A 14,218-nucleotide genomic window follows, 5' to 3' on the forward strand; every position below is an offset into this window, starting at 1 on the left:
TTAGTTTCAATGTGCTCACTTACCTTCTGTCATGTTGATTTTCAGCCAACAGGAAGAAAGAAATAAATAAGAGGTTGACTAGCCTGAAGAGACTACAGAGGTAAATGTGCTCAAATACATCACTGTTAGCATTTCTGATAAGTTTTAACATAATCAGGGTTATAGGAAATGGAAAGCTTTTAAGCTTTCTTCACATTTAAGACTCATTCAATCTTCAACTCTACTCTCTGGGGAAAAAAAAAGAGATTTTCATGAAAATATTTTGGATTTGGTATTAACCTGTGGGGTGTGAATATGTGTGCACATGCACACTTAGATACACGCAGATTTAAATACACACATCAGAATTGTCACAAAGCTCACAGCAGCATTTTCTGAGTTCCAGGGCAGAGAGCTCCCCACACACAAGTTTCCTGAAAAGCACCAAACACCCCCACAACATCTGATACACAACCTGCATCTCTGAAAAGCAGATGAGGGAACTGGTTTTCAAAGCAGAGTACGGGGTGGGAAGAGGCCAAGCTGAAGCACACACCAGCCAGTTCATTCAAAAAACCAATGCTGTGAACTAGCTGCACTTCTTTAACACCTGACAACAGGAGACCAAAGAGGACTCAAGGTTAAAGATACTTAGCTAATTTTGTCTACCTTTTTGCCTCAAAAGGATACTCCACACAGGTGATTCCTTTCTGCTTGCAATTCTGCCAGTCAAACAGCTAACCAATTTTATCCTCCCTCAGTTCCACCCCCCTTCAAAGCCTTACCTTTTTTCTCAATAAATCAAATTAGTGTTTAGGCAAGTACCACCTGCACTTACTTTGTTGCCCAAATAAGAACTGGGTGCGCTCCAGTAGTAAATCTGTGGCAGTACTTTTTGCGCAGCCACATTGCTGATGCTGAGCTGCTGATGCCCATCAAATCTCTTTTGCGTGGGGATAACTCTGATGAGACCTGGTAAGTCAGTCAGATACCAACCATTCATGTCTTCTATCTAAAATGATAGGAAAAAAAATAGATAAATAAAACCCACATTACAGTAAGAATCAGGACATTGATCATTTCAATAGCCATAGCCTCGCATTCTTCCATTTTTTAAAAAACTGATTAGGTTTAAGAGCAGTGTAGGAACCAAGGAAAACACAAAGTAAAAACAGCAAACATTTCTTATGGTATATGACTAGGAATTATAACTTCTCAGTTTGAAAGAACTGCATGTATTTGCATTCTCTGCTTCATGGTCCAAAGCAAGAAGGAAATTCCATAATACAAAACTATGTACAAGAATATTTACAAATATTTTGCAAGTTTTCAGTAAATAATATCGGTCACAGATTGTACAGAAAATGAACTGACAAATGGATATACATTTTCTGATTGCTGTAGGCAGCATAATTTATAATATTTTTCCATTCTAAAAACCTTACAATTTACAAAGCCAAATATACTTTTTATATCTTTTTGGTGCTGGAAAGCACCAGAACTTGAATTTCTGAAATCCCAAAATTAGAAATGAATCATCAGAGAAGAGCACACTGTACAAAGATGGCTTCTGGAGCCCAGATACAAGCAGAAAAATAAATTAGCTCAGGCATGGAATGGAAAATCTCCCAGTTGCTAGTATGTAAATGAGAACATTAGACATATATGATGTTACTTGAATACTTCCAGCATAACAATATGGCCAAAATCAAGATCTAGTAGACCTAGAACACATTTCCCAAACTAAATCTACAGGCATGAATATGTAGCAAACACCCATTTCAGTGGCATCAGTGTCTGAGCTTTGAGAACTAATTTACAGTTTAGAGTATATTTGCAGGCTAAAGACATTTTTCTACAGTATAAATAAGAACAGCAGGTTCATCTCCCTCTCACATCCTTTCCTAGGAATGCAGCATACAAAAGAAATGCATTCAAAATACCCCCTGCAAGGCATTCCTTTTTCTTACTTAAGCTGTATGTTGTACATTTACTGTTTCCAAATTCTTAATTACTTCAGGTCTAGAATTTAATAATTACCTGGAAAAGAGGTTGCCCTACGGATACGGAGCATTTAATTCAGGAGTGGTTATGTATGCACATTCCAGGACTGTGTTTATGCATACGGCTTCAATTTATATTGTTATAGCTTCTTTTGTGCTTTTCACTGTTCTAATTGCTCTATTTCAGAACTTTCTCACAAAGAGTGACAAAGCTTACAAGCATTTTCTTCCGGATAAATGAAAAATAAGAGACATGCATGATTTTCTAATAAGAAAAAACCTAGTAACAATGGTTAGTGACAAGACAAAAAACACAAAGCAAAGACATGTACTGGTATGATATGATTTTTCTTACATTTCTGTAGGTAAAGGGAGAGTGTCTGCAGACATTTGTTTTCCCAGAGCAGAAACATTCCTCACAGCCTTCAGGATTATATTGCTGAAGATTGAAGAAACCTGGTTTACAACGGTCACAGTTTTCTCCTTCAACATGCTCCTGCAAAGGTACATTAGAGTATTACTTCAGTTGTCATGGATGAGAATCAGCGATCACTGACCTTTTATTCTTCAGGAGGACTCTAAAGACATTTATAGAAAAGACTTTCTTATTCGTGAATGTTAGTAGCAAATCCTTTAGACAGTAAAAGGTGCTATGCGGCTGCATGCAAATAATAAGACATGAAATTTGGACATTAAAAGAGTTGTCATTTCCCATCTCTATGAATGGACATACTTAACTTCAGGTAATCTAATTTATATCGTTTACATTTGAGAGCCTCAGAGGGGAAGGAAGTATGGCACAATGTTACAACCTCAACAACTATAGTATGTAGGTAGGGCTGACAAAATCCATGCACACCCAGCTGATGGAAACTATAGGTACGTGGCAGTAGTCAGTCATACTAATCACTCTGAGTATCAGTTTTTCAGAGCTCTGTCATTAATAGATGAATTTAGGATAAATAGAAGTGGTAAACAGGCTGCAGTTCTTCCTTCCATAACTACATGTGTTTGCCAGCCATGCAGCCAGGTTTGGAAACTCCTCTCCTGCAGGAAGACAAGCACTGAACATAGATGAGCTATTCTAAATTTAGCATTTTGTAATTATATTTTTCATAGAAAGCTTATGTTTGCATTAAATCCTACTATCTTATACCACAAATCACTTTGTCCTATAGGCAAAGTTAAAACTAAGTTTTCTACCCAGAGTGTGTGGCAGGAGGCTTCTGATATGGTGCTGGCTTAATAATTCAGTCTTTCCCCAACAGAGCTCAGAAAATTCTTCCTCTTTCAGTGGTATTATGCACAGTCTCCTTAACCCTGGAGACAGCGCTCTGTGGAATGCACAGGGACTGAAATGCTGGCTCTACACCAGCAGAGAATGAACACATTCTAAAAACCCTGCCTACACTGTGCAGTCTAGGATAGCCCAAAATGCACAGCTCCCAGGTAAATTCACTGAAAGCCATTTGATAGTCTCCTGGTTAAGATGTAGCAAACCTGGCAAAAATGGTGCAAAGCAGGTGGATGTACGGGGAGAAAGGAGAGGACACATGAATTAAGAGAAAATACAGACAGTGTGCAGGAAGTGGCAATGACCTGCAAAAAGGGATATACAGTGAAAATTTAATAATGTTTTCACCCCAAATTATACAGTAAAAATATGTGTAACAAAGTATCTTTGCTCTGTCTCTGCTGCTGTGCTCCATACTCCTCTTCAATAATATCATACAGACTATTAAACAAATCACAAACATCTTTAATAAAACTCAAGGTTATAAGTCAATTACATTTAACTTCAACATCTCATTAATCTCAAGGCTGGCTTTTTCATATTTTCTCCAGAAATCTTGGGATTAATCAATGCCTATTACTGCCATGGGTATGTCAAAATCAACTGGTTACTCATGCTTCTTGTGAATAATAATGGGGCAACATCTGGATACAGATGCTCTCACCCTTTATTTAAGAAACTACAGTTATAAACACTGGTCCCAAAAGTTTCATACCGTGTTGATGTGCTTAGTGTGTGCAGAGCAGGAAGAGGAAAATAAAAAGAGAGCTGCAAACCAAACGTGTTTAAATGCAAAGTTGACCACTTTGCAGCCACAAACATAATCTGTGAGTAAAACCTGTAGAACTCCATTGAGTAGGCAGCAAATTCAGAGAATAGTAGATGTAATAAAATTCAGAGTTGGAAAGGAGATCTGACCTATCCCTCAGCAAACAAAGTAATGTTTCTGCAACCCCATGTATTTCTCAATACTTTTCAGTGCAATATTAAGCTATCCAAAGATGAAACTTTGAACACATACCTTCAAAAAGTTCCAAAGCCTATCCAGTTAGGACTGTTTTTCAGAGATTTCCTTTACAAGAAAACTATCTTTAGCAATTTTAAAGCTCATCATAGGTAATTGAAAGATGTGATTAAAAGAAAGGAAGCATTTCCTAAGACCTGCTATTAACCAGACATCCCACTTTATTCTTCACATGGAGCATAACTAATCTGATGATTTCAGTGTCCCTTTGACCATATTCTGCTTTGATTTGAATTTGAAGATTGCTAGTGAAATTAAATGTGTACGTATCTGTATCTCAGCTATGTACAAAAGGTATCATTTTTCTCCCACAAGCACTTAAAAAGGAGGAGCACAAAGAAGACAAAAGATAAACACTGAGAGAAAAGTGCATATAATGAGAACTCTCTGGGATAGGAACACTTATTTCTATTCTTTATTTGTTCATTTTGGTCTGCGTGCACTAACAGGTCAGTTTGGCTTTATATTAATAACATCATAAGAATCATTAAGCAGTATTTATCTGGTATTTAGCATAATACATCTTCATCAATGCTCCATTCCAAGCCAGAACATAGCAAAATCACCCTCTTATGATCTTCTAGACTTGATGGCTAAGTAATTAGAAATATGATGTGGATGATTTTATTTCTGACAGAGAGCATGTGGCTGTTACATAAAGTGAGGATAAAGTTAATTCTCTGAGTAGATTTCAGTGCTATTCAGCTGTGAAACCAGAGCTTTGTGTGTGTGTGCAGCATGAGATAAAAGCATTTTTTGTACATTCCTGTATTTAAGAATGTCACGTAAGTATTTTTAAATTCTCATTTGTGACTAATTCTGTTAACTAAATTTTGGAAGGTAATTCCCACAAATACAGTAAAGAAAAATTGATCCACAGTACAGTGAGCAGTCCTTTGGGCATATTCATGGTCACTTACTAGACTATGACTTAGAAAGCACAACCATTTATAAAGCCTTTCTGATAGCTAGGTATTTTATAAGTGGATGTATCTGCTTAAAAATGTTTTTCATTTTAATATAACATCAAGATATAGTCTGAGGGAGATACCCAATGGCACACAGAGAGAAACCCTCTTAAATTTTCTTCCCAGAAACTAAGACATTCATCCTACAGAAAGGACAGATTTTATTTTTTTAAACATGTTAGAGATTTCTGAACAACCATCCCAAGGCAGGAAAGAATGTCATATATCCCTAACGACTACTCCTAAAAGACAACTTTCTTCTTTTAATAGATCATCAGTTTGCTTCATTTTCTCTTTTTAAATGATATTTACAGGTTAGCTTTAGAATCTACAATGCTGCAAACATATAGTTTTTGAGTAGATGAGGATGGGGTTTGAGACAAATGATTCACAAGATGCAATCATTTGTCAGTGTCCCTTCATTACAGATTTCTAAGGACTTGTATGACTGGCACCATACAAGGCTCCTAGGTAAATATGTTGATTGAAGTGAGTTCTGAGATGACACAAGAGCGTGTAGGATTTTGCAGAAACAGGACCAAGTGTTCTGTGAGAAGTGGCTAACATAGATACTAACACAGCTAGGTAGAACAGTGCAATACTCTGGCATAATAAAAGGGCATTAATGCAATCCTTCAGTACCATTAGTATCTTTCTGTGGCTCAAAAGAACTGGACATCCATACCTTGCAGATGCAGGGACCTATGCAGGGGTCATCATTTTCACTGCCCTCAAGGGAGCAGTTGCAGGGCAGGCACTCAGGATATCCTGTATAACCCAAGGCACATCGATTGCAGCTTTCTCCTGCATAGCCAGTCTTGCAGTGACAGAAACCAGGCAATAAATCTATGGGAAGAGGGAGAAAACATGAGATGTATTTCATCTGTCATTATTATTGTCAGATATGTGTACTAGAGTGCTCAAAGCAACACTTTTAGTAGGTTTAACATAAGGAGGTGTTTACTGTTGTTCATACCACCATCTATAACTCAGAGTCATCTGAGAGAGGCCAGAATGAACAATGTAAGAATAGGGCAAGTATTCAGTGATTTGAATTCTGAGTTTCCAGAAATGTGCATATTAGAAATCTTGAAAATTGAAACATATCCCTACTTCTTTGCATCTAACAGTCCCTGAAAACTTTCTCTTCCATTAATTCATCTGAAGACCTTTCAATATGCTTTTACGTTCAGAGTCTGTAAGGCTCCCCAGCAGGGAATTTCACATTTAGCCTTGTATAGTGTGAAAGAAAACACTGATGTGTGATAAATCTTTACTTATTGCCATCTAATTACTATATCATAGAAAAGAGAAAGTAACCATTCACTTTATCCATGCCATCTGTGATTTCAATATACATCTATCATACCCTCCCTGACATTTTTAATTCATATGCCATAAACTCCTAGGCCTACTCAATATGTCTACACAGAAACTGCTTGGTATGGCTGAAAACCTCTGTTGTCCTTCTTTGCACTCTTTCCAGTTCTAATACATTATTTAAAGAGGGTGTGCATACAGTAAATTTGTTTGATTGGTTTTTCTGATGATTTTTTTCTGTTGTTTTTTTAAAAAAACGTAATATTTCCTAAGGACCCGTTGATGTTTTTCACTACTGCCGAGACAGAACAGAGATGTCAGACCTGAGGCACAGTCCAACATAATTCCAAGAGCTGTTTCACAACTGATAGTGTTTAATTCAAAAATCACTGCAATCACTGTACAAGTAGAACTACTTTTCTCAGTGTTCTACTTTTCCTGTAATTGCTACAAAAAATTCATCATTTATTTTACTACCCAGACGCTATCTTGAGATCCTTCTGAACATTTTGCAGTTCTTTCATTTTTCTATGCTGAAAGATTTTGTACTTGCTAACTTTGTCACCTTCCTACTCATCCCTTCTCCAGGTTAAATATGAATATTTTCAACAGTTCATATTGATCATCACAGTGAAAATGGTCCATTTATTCTTTTAACCAAGTACTAAGCCATGAAAGAACCTTTTCTCCTTATCCCATTACACTTTCCTTTGTGGATTTTGGTAAAAGATCTTGTCAAAACCTTTTGAAAATCAAAATACAGTATTAATCAAATGTGCCTTTGTTCACATATTCATTTAATCCTTCAAACAGATTCATAAGGCACGATGTCCTTTACATAAAACTCCTAGTCTTGATTTTTGCCCATTTTTGCCACATTTCAGAAATGGTATAAATCCTTTATTGTAGATCTAGTGATTTCCATGTAACAGAAACCAGACCTTCTGATTCTAGTTTCCTGGAACACCCTGTCTTTCTTTTGGATAAACAGTGTCTATTCAATATTAATATCTATTTTGAAAAATATTGTAAGCTATATTTAATGCCTCAAGCAATTCAATTTTCAACTACTCAATTCATCCTGAAGCCATGGATAAATATGCTATATGCCTAACAAATTTTGATTCTGCATTTATCAGTTCACTTGAACCTGACACTTCTGTTTGAGGCAGCTCTTCTGACTTGTCCCCATGAATGAAGCCTCCCAAGTGGGAAATTCCCTGAGCTATTCTACTCACTGTTAAAAAGAATTAATATAGTTTTTCTGCTGTGCCCCTTTCTTTCTTGAGATGTCCATTTATATCTTGATTACACCTAAACCACATTTAACTCCTAATGCATTTCTAGCAGATGAATCTCTAGCACTCTGATTCAGAACCATCAGAAAAAGAAGCTCTTAGCTACATCAAACTATTTAGAAAATTATTCCTTAAAATATATGTATTTATTATTAAGAGCATGACTTTCTGGAATCTATCACAATTTATATTCTTTTCTATTATCCTCAGTTAAGAATAACTTCTGATTTTCAGTGGGTTTCTTTCTGTTGTTTAAAAAGATGTATCTTTTTTTTTTTTTGTTAGCTTAATTGCATTGCTTGAATAATTCTGAACGAGAGAAATGCATCTTCTCTGAATGTCTAATACACAGTCTATAAACTCTAAGCTTGCCATTAGCAGTCTTGGATTGTTCATTTTTATTTTCCTTTTATAGATTTCCTTGTTTTGATTAAGTTGTTTTTCAGGGAGGCTTTCTCATTCCAACAAGAATGTTGAATTTGACTGTCCTTCAGGAGGAGAGTTTTAAAACACTCCCTCATGCATAAATCCAGAGGTGCTTTTCCTTTTTATGGCTTCTTTAACTAGCTATCTGAAGAAGCAGCCACCTACAGGAGTTTTAAATTATATTATCTGTTAATCTATACAGAGGTGAAATTCAATCTGTCTACTCTAACCTTGAAGCCTCTTTGATCTCCTGTAGCACATCATACTGACTGTCACCTTCTTGATCTGTCCTAATTATACACAGAATTTCAGTGCATGAAATTTCTGTTACTAACTATCTCAAAGTGATGTGCTCCGTGGGTTTTGATGCCTTTGGCTCAACTGATTCTCAGATTTCTGAGTTATTCTCCTCTCAAACAGCTACCATCAAGGCCCCACAGCACAGCAGGACACAAGCTCTTGTAATCTGGGTCAATGCGTCCTAACTGGATGATCTGGAACAGAGAAACTTTTGTTCCTTCCAGATGAAAATAGCTGGCTATACTCCAGGGTTCAGCAGTAAGAGACACAGGTAAGCCTATTCTTTAGAAGTGAGCCCACCTCATTTGAAAGCTTCAGGAACTCATATCTCACAAATCAAGTCTCAGCAAGTTGTCTATACTATATGTCTCAGTATGGAGCTCCCAAATACTCATTTATATCTATAGTCTCTCCTCCATTACCCACTCCATCCATTTTTTTTAGATCCCCAACAAGAACTATCCCTTCTCCTGCTCTTCCTTTCTATGCAGTTATTGAAAATGTTACTGTCACCAGCCCAGCTTGCCCCATTCTTATACAGCACACATGGGTAACCTCAGCACACCACTTATCAAGAGACCTCACAGTCCCCGTGAGAGAGAGGAAGGCAGGAGGCTGCTACCTGTCACACATCCTTCCAGCTCTCACACTTGTTGATACAGTTGGTCTGTGTGCTTGATTTGGCTCCATCCTTCTTCCATTTACGGCTCTAGTGAGATCTCAGCTCTCCCTGTGTTACACAGTGTGTGAATTCCTCTCAGTGCCCCACTGGTTGCTTGGGATGACGCTGCTGTAGTGCACATCTAATGTACAATATGTCAACAGTCTAACTACATTTCAATTTAGGGCAGATGTTTCAGGTCTGTCTCTAGTTTTTATTGTAATTAACTGATATTTCAAAAGAAGGACATCTTTTATTTTTGGTCTATGCCTTCATAGGTCTTGTTTGAATGGGGCTTTATTTGATGAAGCTGTTATTCCGTTTTCTCCCTGCATATTATCAGTTTCTGTCCTGTCTTTCAGCATGCAAAGGCTTTGAAAATGCACCCTAGAGGATGAGTCATCTTGAAATATGAGTTTTACCAGTTAGTTTTTTCCTAGCCTAGCAGTCTTTCAAAGCTGCACAAAAATAAATGCATGCAAAAGCAGGAACCAGACCCTCAAAAAACCTGCAATCCTAGGAATGGTCTCTGTAATTTTCAACTCCTGTTCAACAGCCTATAAATTTAAAAAATAATTTCATGGAAGTCAGTGGGACTGCTTGCTGAGCAAAGTAGTACAAAGCCTAAATAAAGATCAAGATGTCTGGATCTTACTTATCCTAAAACGTTAGAGGACTTTTTCAGCAAAAATAAAATCTGTCATTGGGATTATATTGTACTTAAAGAGGCAACAGAAAGAAAGATAGCATGCCCTGAAGACTGACTCATAAAACTCTGCCAGGTTCCAAACCTGTCAGTTCTTGCAGGTGCTTAAGGGCTATTTGTGAAATGGCTATTTGTTAAAATCTAGCCATTACAGCCTGAAACAAGAGTACCAATTCATGGAGAAAGCCTTAATTGCTGAAATAGAGAATACTTCTAGATGGTTGGACCTTTGCTTCTGTATGGAACACTGCAATATCAGCAATACTTAAGTTTAGTTATTATTAGGATGAATTGAATGCAGATGGGAAAGTTCAGTTTTAGAATTATTGCCTTTCAGTTACAAAACCTAGAGGAATCTTCATCAGTTTATCTTACGATTGAGCTTAAATTTATCTTTTTTGTATTTCTCACTAACAGAAGATATAGGACTGCTGTGAAAGAATATTTAAAAAGCATTCTTGAAGATTCAAAACCAAAAACACACTTTAAAAGCAATTGATTTTAGACTATTGACTGAGACACATGAGGACAAAGAGATCAAAATGGAAATTATACATAAAATGCAATGATACTTCTTTGTTTCCTGAAACAATGAATGCTATATTATAAACCAGCTTCTCTATGCCCTTCCCTTATCTAGCAAAACCTGATTATGACTACAGGATGCAGTAATTTAAATCCTCTGGATGGATTTCATCAATGCACCAGTTATTATAGTATTTGCTACAATTTTCCATTTTAATTGCTGCTTACCTATAGTATTCAAGAACAGAGAATGTACAGCCTCCAGCTTTATATTACTTGAGAACTCTTCACAGTGACTCTATATCCCCAGTGATGTTCCTTACTATCTTATTTCCATTTTAGTTTAATGTCTTTCACTTGCTCAAAGCATTTACTTAGTACACATTTAAGCAGCATATTCCCATCCTACACCAAGCAAACAATTTATCCTCATACAACCAGCCATTGACTCTTTAAGACGTATTTCAACCCACCCAGAGTGTTCATTCTGGTTCACTGGTGAATAGATAGATTCCTTCAGACAGACCATGTTTTCCAGCTTTTCCTTTATGAACACTCACCAGTGCTTCAAACCAAATTGCTGCCCAAGGTGAGCAGTATGCAGTAAAAAGAATTTTATCAGTGTACTGAATACAAATGTCAGAGGGAAAAAAGGGAAGAAGAGATCTTCTTTCAGGATATTTTTATGCTAAAAATTATGTCCAGACTCGCTCTTGATTTTAAAACAACCTCTTCTATTACCACAGAAATCTTTTCTTAAAAGAAATATTAGAAAGGCTTTTCCTCTCAACACACATTATTGTGTCTTTTTGTTGAATAAGACATTAAATTTACAAATATGTGACTGGTTCAAGAACTATAAACATAATGAGCAAGAAGTAAACACTTTTTCTAATGTGTTGGAAACTTATTTAGTACAAGTAAAAAAAAAAGGAGAATAAACAGTAAGAACAAAGAGCAAAGAGCAAGTCCATTGTAGGCAGAATAGCTTTGATGCTATGTAGAGCTGGCTTATTTTTGTTGTTGTAGTCTTAAAATAGAAAAATAATAAGATAGATATCAAAATTATCCTCTGGCCACTGTTCAGACAGAGCAAAGCATCTGCTTCTCATTAGACTTCCAAAACTGGGCAGGACACAGACAACTGGTCCCAAGAACAAATGCATGGACTACTGTGGGGAGGCAATTTCTTACATGATGGCAGTTATCTAAACAACAATTGTGCTTGTCACATATGAGAATAAATAGTTTAAGCAGACAGAATGACCTCCACAGTAAATAACTTGGAAGCAGAAGGCATCAATGAGTTTAGAAAGGAATAAAGGAAAAAAATTAATTTATGTGTTGCAAATAACACATTCAACAGAAATTAAGAATACTCTAACATGCTCAAAAGCAACAGGCCTCCAACCAACCACAGAAGCATGAGGTAAATTTCAGGTAGATGAGAAAAAGCTAGTTACAGTCAAGACAGAAAAAGATGAGAGTTTTCATTTTGTGAAGAGAACAAAAGAACTCTGGTTCTCAGGACTGGAGAAACTAGAGCATTCAACAGCTTCTTTGAATGCCTGGGGCCAGATAAGCAGGACTGGCTACCTGCAACAAAAGTACAAGGTGGAAAAGCAGAAAAAAATAATCCAAGATATTATCTTCAATATGTTAGTATGACATGCTTACAGATTTTCTAGAAAAACACCTTTAATGATCCAAACAGGAGCTTAATTATCTTCCTAGAGATATTCACAAATGAGGCAAGAAAAGAATTTGCCAGAAAGAAGATCAGAGCACTAAAAAGGCAGAAGGAGACATAGCAAGGTGTCAAAGTACAGTACCACCTTGTCAGATTCAGAAAGTATAAGCAGATTTAGAAAGCAACCATGAGATGGTTTAGATCTGCTGAATGCTCAGAGGCATAAGACATTTTGAGAGCTCCTAAGGACACCATTACTGACAAACAAGACAGAAAAATGTCTCTATCCTTTTGCTTTCCCCTTCTTGTGAGAGAGGAGCTGTCAGCCTGTTAAGTGCTGATCAGCTGCCAGGCCCCAGGAAGATGACCCACACCAGGGGCCAGAAAAGAAGGTGTGAAAAGAGAGACTGCAGCAGTGACAGGAGTCAGAGACCAAGCAGCTGCGTAACATGCAAGTGGGACATCACATTTTTTTGAATTAATCATTCCCCATCTCAAAATCACAGTCTGAGAGGTTCCTTTGTTGCACTGTCTGTCATGTGTAACCTGATTCAGTCTCATCCACAGGTTTGGTACAGGCATTGGAGAGCCTTGCTGTGTTTTTGCCAGCTTTGGGATTCATCCTCCCTTCTGCTCATACTGTCTCTCATATCACTCCCTATGATACACTGCACTAGGTATCCCTGCCCAGGTTCTGGCAGCAGGGAGGGGGCTGCAAGGGCAGCCTCTGTGAGGAAAAGCCTGTGCCAGACACAGCCAGCTCCCAACAGGGCACACAGCCCCTCAGGCAGCCAGGCCCAGAGACTGGAGAAGGGGAAGGAGTGGAAGGAGAAGCACCTGGTCCAGAGCAGATACACCCTTGGAGCCCCTGGAGGAAACCAGGCTGGAGCAGATATCCATACTGCATTTCTGTGAAGGAAATGTTGGATGTTTCTTGAAGGAACTACATCCCATGGAGAACTGCTGGTAAAGAAAATTATTTTTCGTGAAGGATGTAGGCCCATGGGAAGCACCAACACTGGAGCTGGGGAAGTGTGAGGAGGAAGGAGTGTCAAAAAGGAACTGTTATGACCAGTACTATGACTCCTGCTTGCTATAATCTTGCATCACTTGTGGTAGTGGGGGAAGAGGCAGAGGAGCAGTCTGGAATGAAGAAGTGAGCTTGAGTCTGGGGGAAAAGAAAGAAGATGGTGGAAGAAGTGTATTCTTAATATTTTTTTTTCACTATCTGAAACTATTTAAATTGGCAATAACTTTCCCAAATAAAGTCTGTTTTGCCCAGGATAATAATTGGAAAATGATTTCCTGGTTGTTACTTCGGCCCACGAGCTGCTTCCTCTTTTGTTCTGCTGAGCAGGGCAGTGAGAGAGTCGCTGGGTGGGCAGCTTCAGCTGGCCAACACCAACCCACCAGAGACACCACTGGGACAGTAAATCAGTATAATTTTATTGAACTGGTGCAATCAGTACATGGTTATTACAGCAGATTATGGGCCCTGTCTTTGCATCTCTGCCATGTTGCTTTTATGTTCTATTGATCTCTATTTTAAAGGATTGCTACATCTCATCAATAGATTGTAATTAGCCCAATTTATAAATCTCTTAAGAACTGACCTTGAGTTTTGTTGTCTTCCTACAGTATTTTCAGATGTTTTACAATGAAAGAACAACAAAAAAAAGGCAATTCATTGTTTCCAAAGCCCTATGAAAAGTTCACTGTCTATGTGAAGACAGCTTTTACAGGGCTACGGTAAGCATGTTGTAATCCTCTATGAATAACACAGAAAGCAAGTAAATACCTTGCGAGAATAATCTTTAAATTTCAAATGGAAATATGCCTAGATAGGAGAAGATATAACAAACATCACTGTTGCATGAGTTTTAATCTCTGATAAAAGAAGAAAGCTCTTTAATGCCAAAATTCTTCAATATTTTCCACTGGGAATTTTCTTCCAAACATATACAAGTTTCCCAGCCATGAATCTGAAAGGAGCTTCAACAAATTAGGAGTATGAGTTTCAAAAA

General features: G+C 37.5%; 1 protein-coding gene across 1 annotated transcript in view; it reads right to left on the reverse strand.

Moving 5' to 3' along the window:
• LAMA2 (laminin subunit alpha 2) overlaps positions 1 to 14,218 on the reverse strand; it is a 252,727-nt gene that overhangs the window by 191,300 nt on the left and 47,209 nt on the right. The window contains exons 10-12 of the mRNA XM_054279037.1: positions 5,954 to 6,114; positions 2,338 to 2,478; positions 818 to 991 (exon numbers count right to left, since the gene is read on the reverse strand). Coding sequence (XP_054135012.1) covers positions 818 to 991; positions 2,338 to 2,478; positions 5,954 to 6,114 — 476 coding nt within the window. The remainder of the gene's footprint in view (positions 1 to 817; positions 992 to 2,337; positions 2,479 to 5,953; positions 6,115 to 14,218) is intronic.

The sequence above is a fragment of the Melozone crissalis genome, unplaced genomic scaffold (genome assembly GCF_028551555.1).
Source record: "Melozone crissalis strain CALT ecotype California unplaced genomic scaffold, PUWL_Pcris_2 ptg000027l_1, whole genome shotgun sequence".
NCBI lineage: Eukaryota > Metazoa > Chordata > Aves > Passeriformes > Passerellidae > Melozone > Melozone crissalis.